The following is a 12,510-nucleotide window of genomic DNA, read 5'->3' as shown; positions in this document are numbered from 1 at the left end:
TCTATTGCTTTTACGCGCTGCGTTGTCTCACTCACAGCATGACTATTATGTAGTTTCTTCTTTGTCTTCTTCTGTTTTACTGGCAGTTGGCTACCCATTTAATTAGAGCAGGTAGTTGTACTGCCCTCTAGTGGAAGAGAATGCTCTGCCTGTTACTCATGCCGGTCGCTTAGGGTACTAATCAGGTGGAACCAGATAATCTTCCACGGCACACCTGATCATTTCTCACGGCACATCTATGTGCCGCGGCACAGTGATTGGGAAACACTGGTGAAGGGGTTATAGTTGGTGTCACAGATAAGCGTCGAGTAGTGAAGCTCATCCCTTAGTCAATTTCAGTTCACAGAGACCTGAATCGATTTGATTAAGTTCTTAAAATGTATAGTAAACTAATTTTAAAAAATTAAGTGACATTTCCTAAAATATACAAGTGTACACCTTTAAGGCTGAACTGCAAATATTTCCTAGTTGTCATTTGTCTCAGGTGATAGCAATAAGAATGTCGAGAGTTAAACACTCAGTTTTGGAACCTTGCCATTTATCTTCATATTTTGGGTATTTTATTATTTTGTATTTATTTATTTGTTAACAGATTAATCATTTTAAAGCAGAAAAGAAAAGGCAACAGAAAAAGACCAGACAAGGTTGACAGGTAATCCTGGATGCTGCGCCAGTTAAATAAACAGTCGTGGTTGTGCTGATGGATATTGATCTTGGGAACTGCCAATAGGGGTTGACTGCGTCATGGAGATCACTCAGAGATCTAAAGATATTTTTGGTTTTAATATCCTTTGGCTCATGTTTAGATTATTGGCATACACTGATGCAGTGCATAATGGAAATATTTGTTTTATCCGTGACCTATGCAGTGGTGCTAAATCAGCATTATGTAGGCCAATTAAAAGTTCATACCAAAGAGTACACCACACATAAACACCATATATAAAGTTGTAAAAAAATATTGAATAAATTCAATATTATATTGTATAATATTCTGACACATCTAGCAGTTTAAAGGAATTTAACATTTTTCAGTTCCGTGATGTGCATCATGTTTCCGTTTAGTTGTCCAAAATGTTCACTGGCTCTACTCTAAAGACATGATCCTTACGTAGCTATTCCGAGAGCTTTAGACCATATCCCAAGAGTTGTTATGATTGGATTGGCTATGTCAGAGTATGGTTGCCAAGGGCTGAAATAGCTTCCTTTTTTTGTGTTAACAATAATGATTTAAACTAGAAAAAAAAGAGTACTGTTGTATTTAGCCACACTGTAATGGATCTTTTCACAAACCCACACACCTACACAACCGTATGCATTAACTGTATAGGTTGGCTGTAATGATGAGCTACACTCAAGTGTTGCCTTGAGTGCCACACACACACACACACACACACAGCTCACTGACTGCAATGAGAATGATGATGATAATGGGACTTCCAGACCTGGACATTAGAGCTGGCTAACTTCTCAAATGTGACGCACTGCCACCAGAGATTTATAATGCCTTGACGTCAGCATTCCTCATACACTTCCCGTTAAGAAAGGTGAGCCTGCGTGAGTGTGTGTATGAAACAATACCATTTACAGTGCTGTCCCAGCAATGTGAAGCCTAGTTGATACTGATTTACGTCTTCAAGCCGTGTTTTATTTTCAAGTACTTTCAGGCCTCAAGAAAGTAGTTACCCCTGGCCCATGGTTTGTTATGGCAATAATGTGAAACATCTGATCATTTTATGAATGCTTGCATGTACATAATCATGTAAATGAAAGTGATTGTGCCTGCTACTGGATGCATTGTGAAAGCGGCATGGCTTGTTTGATGGGGATATTGATGCACTGTGTCTGTTGTAACACAGGCAGCAGGAGGTCTGGGATCCATAGGAATTTCTCCATTCCTAACCCACAATCAAGCACAATGGATTTGAAACAGGAAAGAAATGTGTGGTTTTCATTGTGTTTTAAACTTTATCTAAAGTCTTAAGACCAATAATTCTTGATTAACTAGCATATAAAAATGAGATATTCTACATGTCTGGTTGGCAAGAAATAGTGAATATATTCCAAGTTGATTCCATTAGTTGCTGCTGTGGTCGTTTTCTTTGCTTTCTATGCCTGTGAGTGAAAATTGCTTAAAGATTCTGCAATAAAAGGAAAAACTCAGATGACTCACATAGCTGAATTTTCTTAAATATCAAAGTAGTAAGAAAAGTCCAGAAAGCAGTGCAGTCTGAGTCACCCAAGTTTATACACGAGGTTAGTGTGTAGAAATCACTGTTGCTGTTGAAGTTTCTATAAAGTTTGAACATGTTCAAAACAAAGTTAGAGTGTGGGTGCACCCACAGTGCCCCCACGGCATGTTTGCTAGGAAGGAACACACACATTTTCATGAACAATAAAATGCATAACAGCCTACCCTGACAAGTCTTTCCATTCTATTTTGGTCAAAAGAGGTCTGTGTGTGTGTGTGTGTGTGTGTGTGTGTGTGTGTGTGTGTGTGTGTGTGTGTGTGTGTGTGAGAGGAGGGGCTATGGCTGGGCATGTCTTAGTGCACACTGAGAGGTGCTCAGGTTGGCTGCTGTTTTGACAAGCATATCTTGAATACTTACCTTTTATCAAGTAAAGGGGGAAACACCCAGACTCAAAACAGCCAAACCACAGACACACACACACACATGTACGCACACACACACACGTATACACACACACATGGATGACCTTGCTCAGAGAGAGTTAGACCACTTTCCTTAACTCTTAGCCCTCTGATACTGCTGAAGCAACACTGATACATAAATGATCATCCTGCTATTGAGTCAACTTTGAGAAAGTTTCTCTGGTAATTCCTGTTTTTAGTGTACATTCATGATTTGAACTGTAATGATCTGGAGTATTCAGAATATCTATGGCAGCCAAGACATTGTTCATTTTTATTTGCAGTGAAGACACACTGTGGAAGAACAGTGGATGAAATTATATACAAAAATTGAAATGGGGCACTTATAGCAATTAATTGCAGATAATCTGCAGTCCCCTTCCTTCCTCATTGGTTTACGTTTTACAAAACCAGCTGGCATCAAATTGTTGGTGATTTTTTTTTACCACCAAAGAGTTACCAAGAGTTCATTTCCTTTGCCTTCTTCAAATTCAGTAAAGCAAAGAATTTCTTGACATTGTCCAAAATAACATTTTGGCTTGTTAAATATAATCCATATATAACGCCTGATAATTATGAGCAGATGTCTGATGAGTTCAGGAAGGCAGTTAAAGTGGGGGAATCCCTGGCTGTTTTTAGTAAGGATCCACAGGGGTCTCTAGCTGATGTACAGAGCTCACAAGATCTTATTTTTGTTGCAATTACCTTGCTAGTCAGTCTGCACTTTTCCTTATCAAAAAGCTTCACAATGGCATATACAATCACACCAAGTCATTCATTTAGTCCCAGTATAAGTGTTTGACTGAGTCTGGCATGATCATCCATCCTCTGGTTTGTCATAAGACCCTGACAGCACCACACTCCACCAGTGGCTTTCCACATTGCAAAGACAAGGCGAGCCTTGTCCCAAAGCCAAACCATGTGTCTTAATTCAATAACTAGAATGGGGGATGGGTTGGGGAACTGGTATGTATTCCAAGTCAGATGTCTATCTTGCGACTCTGGATTTGTCACTTGGGCTATTTGATTTAGTTTCTGAACATGTGCAGTAGGTGGAATATTTTCATTATTGTACAAATAGAGGTGGCTTGTTGCTGTTGCTTACAGTATATATATTTTCTCCCTTTTTTTCCAGGAGTTTATGATGTAATGAAAACATTTATGGATAAAATATGGTATATGAAATATTCAAAGTTAATGACTTCTGTCTGATGCCATGAATGGGTGGAGTGAGGTGAAAAGCATTCGGGATATACATTTCTAATAGTAATGCAAATGGACTTGTGCTGTGGAGTACTGTCACTAGTTATAGATTTTGATAAACCTCTATGGCATTAGCTGCCGACAGTAATAAAACTTTAACCCAAAAAAGGTACTGCATACTTAGATCATATGTGTTTGTGATTGGTTACTGGCTGTGGCTACTCGCCAGGTGAAATTGTGGGTCCTGCACATAAAAACTCTTCGTGATTGCTTTTCTGCTAGGAGGTTGCTACAGTCACTTGTAGTTTGCATGGAAGATGCCGTCTTGTCTGTAGACACTTGCTATTCACTCTCGAACTATAGTTATATTTCAATGATGTTGATGCAAACAAAGAAAAGTTGTGAAACACATTTCAAAAGGTACAACTTTTACTCTGAAGGTAAACATTCTCAGTTTCTCATATGCATTGCACATTTTGCAGTTTCACTATAATTTGGCGAGTCATTTGTAATGGTTTGACTGTCAAGCGCTGGACCTGCTAGTGACAAAGTAATCAAAAGGAGGTTTTCAGTGCAGTACTGTATACGTCATTGTGCCTATTTTCATGCTAGTGAGACCACGCAACCATCTGCAACCACTTGCTGGCTGTGGCTCAGGGAGTAGAGCAGGTCATCTGCTTATTGGCTGGTGGTTTGATCTCTGGCTACTCGGACCTGCAGTCTTTGGTAATGGATGCACTGGAGAGCAGCTTTTGTGAATGTTAGATAGAAAGCACTTAGGAACAGATAAATGTGCTTGTATGAATGAGTGAATCAGGCATGCTGTATAAAGCACTTTGAGTGCTCAGGTAGAGTAGAAAAGCCCTATATAAGAATCAGTTCCTATACCATTTATTCCCCTACCACTCAAAGAGTGGTTGCTAGGCCTGCATGAATGGGGCTTTAGAAATCAATTTTTACAACGACTGCCAGCAACCAGTTGCAACCAGTCAGGGAATACACAATTTTCCCTCATGTTCGGTACCAGATGGTTTCTAGGCTTATCTGATTGACCTCTTAACCTGCAAAATCCTCTGATCATTAAGCAGAGAAAGTGGATGTCTGATAGTCTAACTGGTCAAAACATCAACGTTTCATCATCAGCTTTAACATTTACGTGTTTGTGCATGTGTGTTTTCTCTCACTAGGGTGTCTGAATAACTTGACGGGTTGATGACTGACTTGGATAGGGAAGTGTCCAAGTTATTACAGTATCTCAATCTCTATTAGATTTAATAAAAGTAAGTGGGAAGAAGACTGATGTCACTATTGACTTTTAAAGAAACAGAGCCAAGTTAACTTTCATCTGGTATGCAGTTTCAGTGGGATCACACTTGCGCATACACATTACACAAAAGAAAAGTGTGTTTGAGACTCTAGACTTGAGTGAAGAATATACAGTCTGGTGCTTTTTCACTGTAACCCGTCAATCCTTTCATCACTTATTGCTACTCACCACAGGCTGCCTCTCCATCTCATATCTCACCCTCATAAGAGTCTCATAACTCAACCCGAAATCCTCCCACTAGATTTGTCCACTGCAGTTAACTGACTTTAGGGTCATCTAGTCTGCATACTGCCTTACAGTGCACCAACATACCTCCTGTGTTTTAAGCTCAAAAGAGTTTGGCACTAGCGAAGTTAGTTGCAATGGAGGTAAAATCCAAAGGGTTTTATGTTCACGTTAGCCTGCTGTTCATTTTGACCGGTGTGTCCAAAGCAATTGTCTCTGATAACACTGTTTTTGTGTGTGTGTGGCCTTTTGCTGTCTGTTGTGTTGAACTTGAGGCTCTATTGCCTGAGGAAAATTGGCAGCAAAACTGTGTGCGAGTGGAGAAGTTTTTTTTTTTTTAAAAAGCAACTCATATTTCTGAAAAGAAAGTTTTAGTCATAACTCAAACAAAGAGAAAATCTTCTGGTAACTTTTATATCAACAGTGGATCAAATCACTATGTGCACTGTGTAAGGGATCATCAGCTGGGAATCCAAAAGATATTATCACCCTGCTCTCGATTTTTAAATAATGGTGTTTATAATAATAGCGCTTGTTATACTTGTTTGTGATACAAAATGCTGTTGTGACCCTAAACAAATCAAGCCAATGCCAAAGTATCAAAAATTGCATTTTGTCTAGAGCCCATGTGGAGCTGAGATGTCACATTATGTGTCTTATTCTTTAGGGAAATGCACGTCAACAGCCTCTGCCAGTCTGTGGTTCTTCTTGAACTCGTGAGACCAAAAGGTGATCCGGCACATTATTCTTTCTCTCCACACTGCACACTGTTCCCTTCCTCACAGTCTCAAGTTCCACGCTGAAAAAGGGCAGGGTAGAGCAAGTCTTTCCTTCCCCCCTTCCTCCTCCCCTGATGGCAGATGGGATATTGAACTCAGACTGGCTCTTGTTTGCCCCTGGGGACTAGGACGTAGGGATCAGCAGCTTATGGTAATGCAGTGTACTGTAATTAGCGAAGGCATCCAATTCTCAAGCAAGTTTGTGGGTTTTTTTCCCTCAAAAATGAAAGAATTTGCACATACATGATTTACTACTGCAAAGAACCAACATGAAAGAGATTTCAAATCATTTTTTGTACACAGTGTGGCTCTAAAGGTGTTGACATGCGCACCAAACAAAACATTTCTGTGCTGTGGAGTGACTGCACCAGGAAACAAAATGCTGTGTAATCAACACCCCCGGCCCAGTTACACTGGGATTTCTGGAATTCTCACATTAAAAAGTCACCCTCACTCCACAAGTAAAACAATGTGGAGTGTTGCTTACCATCTGCAACTTCTGGGCCACAAGAGTCAGCAGCTGTTGAGATACATTTTCACACAATCCTAGTAATAGTTTGTATATATTCAGAGCAGATGAAATAAGCTCAATGAAAGTGCGATCAAAGCATATGTAAAACACACACATATGCTTTCAATGACACGTGTCTTTGACTCGATTAAAAAACGGAAAGAAAAGAAGCGTATTAAATTAATAAATTGCAGCATATTAAAGACAGTACTGGCATCTAAATTATATCAATCTGCCTTCATTCTGAAGTCACATAATTTCGAATAAAACAGAATAGGCCAGAATGGAGATTATAAAGAAAAGCAAAGGGGAAATCTCATAAATCCAGCAGAGCTATCAGTGCAGGAAGATTGGGAGCGAGCGAGCGAAAGAGAGCGAGAGAAGGGGGCGCGTAGAGAGGGGAGGTTAAGGAGAGGGGAGGAGAGAAGGCACAGGGAGGGAGTAGGAGAAAGATCCGGGGAAAAACTTTGAAAGGGAAAAAAAGACGTTTCAGTGGCCGCCGGTTAGCTAGGAAAAGGACAGTCGGAGGTAGAAAGAGGAGGCATAGAAGACAACTGCGTGCCTGTGTGGATTTTTACCGCTGCCAGGAAGCCGCTGGGCACGCGCCTGCTCGGGACGGGGGATTATAGATGAGCTTGACTTTAAGATGAGGAGCGAGCCCATTCTTTTCACTTCCAGCAGGGGTGAGTGGCTTACGCTGTCCTTTTTTTCCCGTGAAAAAATGAATGCAGCTTGGTTTTCTAGCAGCAATAAACCTATTAAAATGGAAGGTTGTTAAAAGCGACTTTCTTACGATGTATCTCTTGTACAGTGGGATCTCCACGACGTTCAAACTGAAAGCCAAGAACAGCATGACTTTTCCGGGGCTGCTAGTGTACTCACTAACAAAGATTACCGGTCGATAACGTTTGTTTTGGCTTCCTTGCCAGCTTTTATTATTCTTCTGTTGTAGTTCAGAGTGTGTATTGTAGAAATCTGTGTGCATGCATCAGATTGGCGCACGTGCGCCGTTCAGCACATACGCAAGCGCAGAAAAAGGCCACAAATGAATAATGTTTCTAAAAGGTATGCTGAAAGAGGGCACGGGGAAGAGACTGCGGAGAGACAGTTGGCTGCTCGCAGTGTCATTAGGGTTGTGGTCGCGTGTTAAGTGTCTATGTAGTATATGGACTTTATGCCGGACTCCGTTCAGTCATCTGGCAATTTAATGTAGCTCTGACTACAGAAATGAATCCCTTTATAAATGAGAAAGCAATCTGTTTTGGTGATTCTGGTCTTCAAGAGTTTGACCTCATAATGATGTGTAACAGTAGTTAAACTGATATAACTAGACTCAGCTTTTGGGCTGACTTCATTGCTGCCACCAGTGAAACTTGGTGGTGTTATCATACAATTGACAGAAGAATACCTTTCATTGGTTCACCTATTAAAGGTGAACCAATGGAAGGTGCTCTTAACAAATAATGTAATTAAAGCTCATTGTACTTTACAAGCACAAGCAGTACTTTTTTCAGATATTTCACCATTTTATCGGTTTTCATTTTGTAATTACCCCCTATTATGCAACCCAATTCCTTTCTTTCTGGCATGGAGCTTAAAAGCAAGTCTGTTTCTTATTACCTCATTGTTGCTAGACAGCAGATCCACATACATCAACAACATGTGCAGTATCCGTCTCTGAAAATAATCTTTAAAAATCAGAGTACTTTCAACAGTGCTCAGAAAAACTGCTGCATAATTCTGAGCTGGAGGGTTACTCTTACTGTACACTTGGAGCAGTTAGGGGATAAATTGAGGAGTATTACCCTTATCTTTGCCTGCCTGAGATTTTGAGACAACAAACTCTGGCTCTCTAGACTTGGTTGCAACAGCAGGATAACGGTAAACCAACCTATTTAGTCAAAAATAGTCACTTTGTCACTGTGTACACTAACAGAACTGTTTTTTTCATCTTCTTATCCATTTAGCTTTATACAGCTGGCAGTACTCAGACAGTTATTAAACAGTCCAGGTCAGCGTTAGGGCAACTCCACCCTGAAGTCAGAGGTTTTCTAACACAACCCTGGAATGACAACACAAATGCTTGATATCTCTCACTTGTCCTCATGTGGTTGTGAAGTGAGTGCACAATAACAGGACCAATGCTAGCAGCTGCAAGGGTTTCGGGTGGCCCGGCAGTGCTTCAGTGCCCGGCATTTGGTGAGGTTTGTACAGACATCTATTGTGTACTACTGAAGCATGCAGTATATAATATTTTTGTTTAACCAGTGTGGATATAGAAGAGCCAGTATGCAGGTATAAAATAGATATCACAACTCAGCTAGGTCTTCTAGTTTCCCAGCTCAGGATTTTCTATGATACAGTAACAACACATACTGCAGTCCTTGCTGAAATATAAATAAGGAATCTTGATTTACTCTTAATAATACTAAGAAAAACTAATTAGGGCTCCTGTAGTGGAGCTTTGTTCGGTATTCTGGAAATAAACCCAACAGGTTGGTTTAGAGTAAACATTGTCCTCATGCATTCAGAGGAATTCAAAGAATTTTTTGGGGTGGAGTAGTATTAATTTATGCTTTTTTTGTTTTTATTGGTTTATGTTGTTTTATGTTGTATTGGTTTATGATGGTGTTCACTGATTGGAACTTCTCAGTTAAAACAGTGTTGGGAACACTGTCTATTACTAACGAGGCCAGCCATGAGGTTTTACCTTCACCAATCTCCATGCTAAAAATACTTTGTCTCTGGATTTGTACAGGCTGCTTTAAACAATATGCAGGACAGTGATGATAACTATGGCATTTGTTTTTCAGGTCAAAATGGCACGCCCGATAAAGAGCAAACTTGTCATTGTCACAGACTCTCAAAATTAATCTTCTGTATCAACGTAGCTTTGAATGTATACAACATTTTAGTCAAATACCTTAAAACTGCAATTGATAGTTCTATGGTTTTTCTTATACATTAGTTTGATGATCTTCTCTGGCATGCCCCAAAAATTTTAAGTGTGGCTTCTATAATTATTTTTTACTGGGGTCATGTCCCACCATGAATTCCTGCTCCAGGGTGAAGCTGTCAAGCGTGGAGATCTACTGTAAAACACTCAGCAGAAATGACCTATTGTGACGCATACCAGAGTGCCATTGAAAAGATTTTTTGTCCAACGCAGTCATCACTCACCACCTGCCCTGTTTGTCAGAATTGCCTTCCTGCGATTTTTCTACTTCCCGAAAATGAAACCCAAGTTCTAAGACTGTCCTGACACACTGGTGGAGATCTAGTGCAAGAACAAAGGGGCATACGGGGACTTCTACAAAGTGACCTACAAATGGTAGAAGCTCAGAAAAATAGTACAGAAATGCACAAGAAGATGATCTTGAATGGAGATCAACCAAATTTAGCTCAGGCATATTTTTTCTAGATAAATCTTCTTTTTTTTTTTCCTTGCTGCAGTTGTGGCAGTTTGAAACAGTGGAACAGTGTTGATTGATACTAAACATAAAACATACAAAACTGCAGTGACATTTTGCAAACAGTAATGACTGTCTCACTATACAGCAGTTTAGTGATAATCAATGCATAGCTGTTGTTTTTGATGCTGTTGATGTTGTTTTACTAGCTTCCCTTTGTCTATGCTATCTGCCAACCCTAACCCACTGGATCGGACACAGGTCACAGCCAAAGACGTTAACCCTAACCCTATCTTAACCTGTAATCTGGGAAAAAAAGTGGATACTTTTTAAAATATCAATTAGGGAAATTTTTTGGGAGAACTGTTTAATGGAAAGCAAAATTGCATACTTTAACTATCTAGGTCAGAGTTGGGATCGTTACCAAATGTTACTTGGGTTAGCAGTCAAATTTGAGCAACTGCTTGCTTCTAAAACATCTCTGATCTAAGGGACCTGGCTTGCTTTCCTTTCTATGTTGTTTTGAGCTGGTGGTGGATTTGAGGCAATAATAGAAAACCAAAGTCAACGTCAACTGTCTCTTTTAGCAAGTCCATGCTCAATAGCTCTCCCATTTATGGGGTGCTGTGCTTTGGGGGCAAATACAAGTGTTAAAGTGTTTATTGCCACTTATTATTGCAGCTTTCCTCACAGAAACTCTGAGTCGACAAGCAATTAATTGGAGTGTGTGTGATGTGGGAACGGTGGGTGCATGGTGTCACCGTACTGGCCTGCTTCGCTCATTTGGTTCTCCTTCCCTGCCTCATTCACCCCAATAGTGATTGAAGTTTAAAAGCTTTCATCTGTCAGACGCGTGAGCCCCTTCCTTTTTTTGGTGATGGATCCCAGCAGTGGAGAGGAGAGATGAGGAGAAATGACTTTGCCATTTCTCCATCCTTCCCTGCAGAGTTGGCCTGTCAGTAAGCTGGCATGTGGGAAGAGAGACTTTAATTTTGGGCCGACTAATCATAGCCCTCCCAGCCTTACCCCTGTGTCAATATGCATCTGGAAAAACACAGGGAAAAAGAATGGGGAGCGAGTGCCAAACTCAAGCACAATTCAAAGGACCCCAGTGTATGCCAAATAGCACAGAATGATATGGCATACATCCAGCTGGCAGCCTGTTGGTAGCCTACTGATTTAACATCATCAAACAAGCATTTGCCTTTGGACTCGTACTTTAAAGAAGTTAAAATAGTTCTGCTTATTGCAAGCATATATGGTCGCCTTGAAAATTTGGATGCATTAGGAGGAAATCACTTCTCATGAGTCTCACTAGCCTTCAACAAGCTTATTGTAATAGGATGAGTGCATTCACTTGTTAGCCTGTCTGCCTTTAACAAAGCTTTTAGGATTACAGTACAAGACTAAAGCTGCCTTGGTGGGGTGTCCTAATAGGAGGATAAGGGTACAGGGAGCTGTAATTTTGTCAGTTTGAGCGTTTGGTTGTGACTGTGTAGCTGCTGTTTACACTCGCACAGATAAGAGTGCCTCTGTGTCCTGTTTCTGTAGGTGGTGTTTAATAAGTAACTGATGAAAAGACCAAAGGCTTCTATCACAGTCAGGACAATGGGTACACCTACAGGAATCTAATTTGATTTAAATCAAAGTTGGACAGGCTTTAGCTATTTCAGATTGAAAAAAGGGGCAATCATGCATGATGAATTTTGTATTTTCAGTGTTTTCCACACATAGACTTTATTTGGAGACTGAGGTTAGTATTTTATGTCTGACAGAACAACGCTGTTTGTGATCAGACAAATAGCTGATCACAGTGTTCAGCCGCTTCTAACCAAATGCCAGTTTTATCTATTGCCTGGCTCGCTGACCTGTGAGAACCTGACCAGAACCTGTAGGAAGTAGAGAAATGGTTTATGTGATGTTACTCCGAGCTCACCAAGGCTACAGAGCAGAACAAGGAACACAGCTGCCAACTTTAGCCCATGAAAGTGAAGTTAAGGTGAATTCATATACCATACACAAGGAAAACTTCAGACACAACGACTGTGTTTAACTATTAAATGGAAGTTTTTGAGTTAAATAAAAGATCTCATCCAAGGTGTCCTGGGATGAAATAGGCAGCATTGTGGAAAATTAATACCAGGGATGCCCAAATGCAGCTATAAAGTCCATATTCTAGGACCTCCAATCTTCTAGATTTCTCTTTACCAAATGTAGAAGGTGTGTACTACAGTTTGAGACTCAGTGGGATCGGTTTTTCAACTTGCTGTGACCAACCTGGTGCTAATAACAAAAGGTATGGTGCATGGCAAACAGACTGCTTGTTACAGTATATTGCTTTTTGCTAGTCTATTTGGGTAATTTATAAAACTTGCCTCATTCACACAAGATGGCCCCGCCCC

The 12,510-nt window shown here is 40.4% G+C and overlaps 1 protein-coding gene across 4 annotated transcripts in view; it reads left to right on the top strand.

The window, feature by feature from the left end:
- Positions 1-12,510, top strand: part of afap1 (actin filament associated protein 1) — a 94,348-nt gene that overhangs the window by 34,645 nt on the left and 47,193 nt on the right. Inside the window, exon 1 of one of the 4 annotated variants that reach the window (XM_085267453.1) lies at positions 7,098-7,381. The exons of 1 other annotated variant lie outside the window; for it this stretch is intronic. In XM_085267453.1, coding sequence (XP_085123579.1) covers positions 7,345-7,381 — 37 coding nt within the window. In that variant the 5' untranslated portion in view covers positions 7,098-7,344. Of the gene's footprint in view, positions 1-7,097; positions 7,382-12,510 lie in introns of those variants that run through there. 2 more of the 4 variants (XM_085267452.1, XM_085267455.1) reach the window with 2 other exon arrangements.

Source organism: Mchenga conophoros, linkage group LG3 (genome assembly GCF_057382185.1).
Source record: "Mchenga conophoros isolate Kocher_MC1m ecotype Shallow Benthic linkage group LG3, M_conophoros_male_GT1.1, whole genome shotgun sequence".
Lineage (NCBI taxonomy): Eukaryota > Metazoa > Chordata > Actinopteri > Cichliformes > Cichlidae > Mchenga > Mchenga conophoros.
Note: the sequence above shows the minus strand (reverse complement) of the source record. Positions and strands in the feature narration are given on the sequence as shown.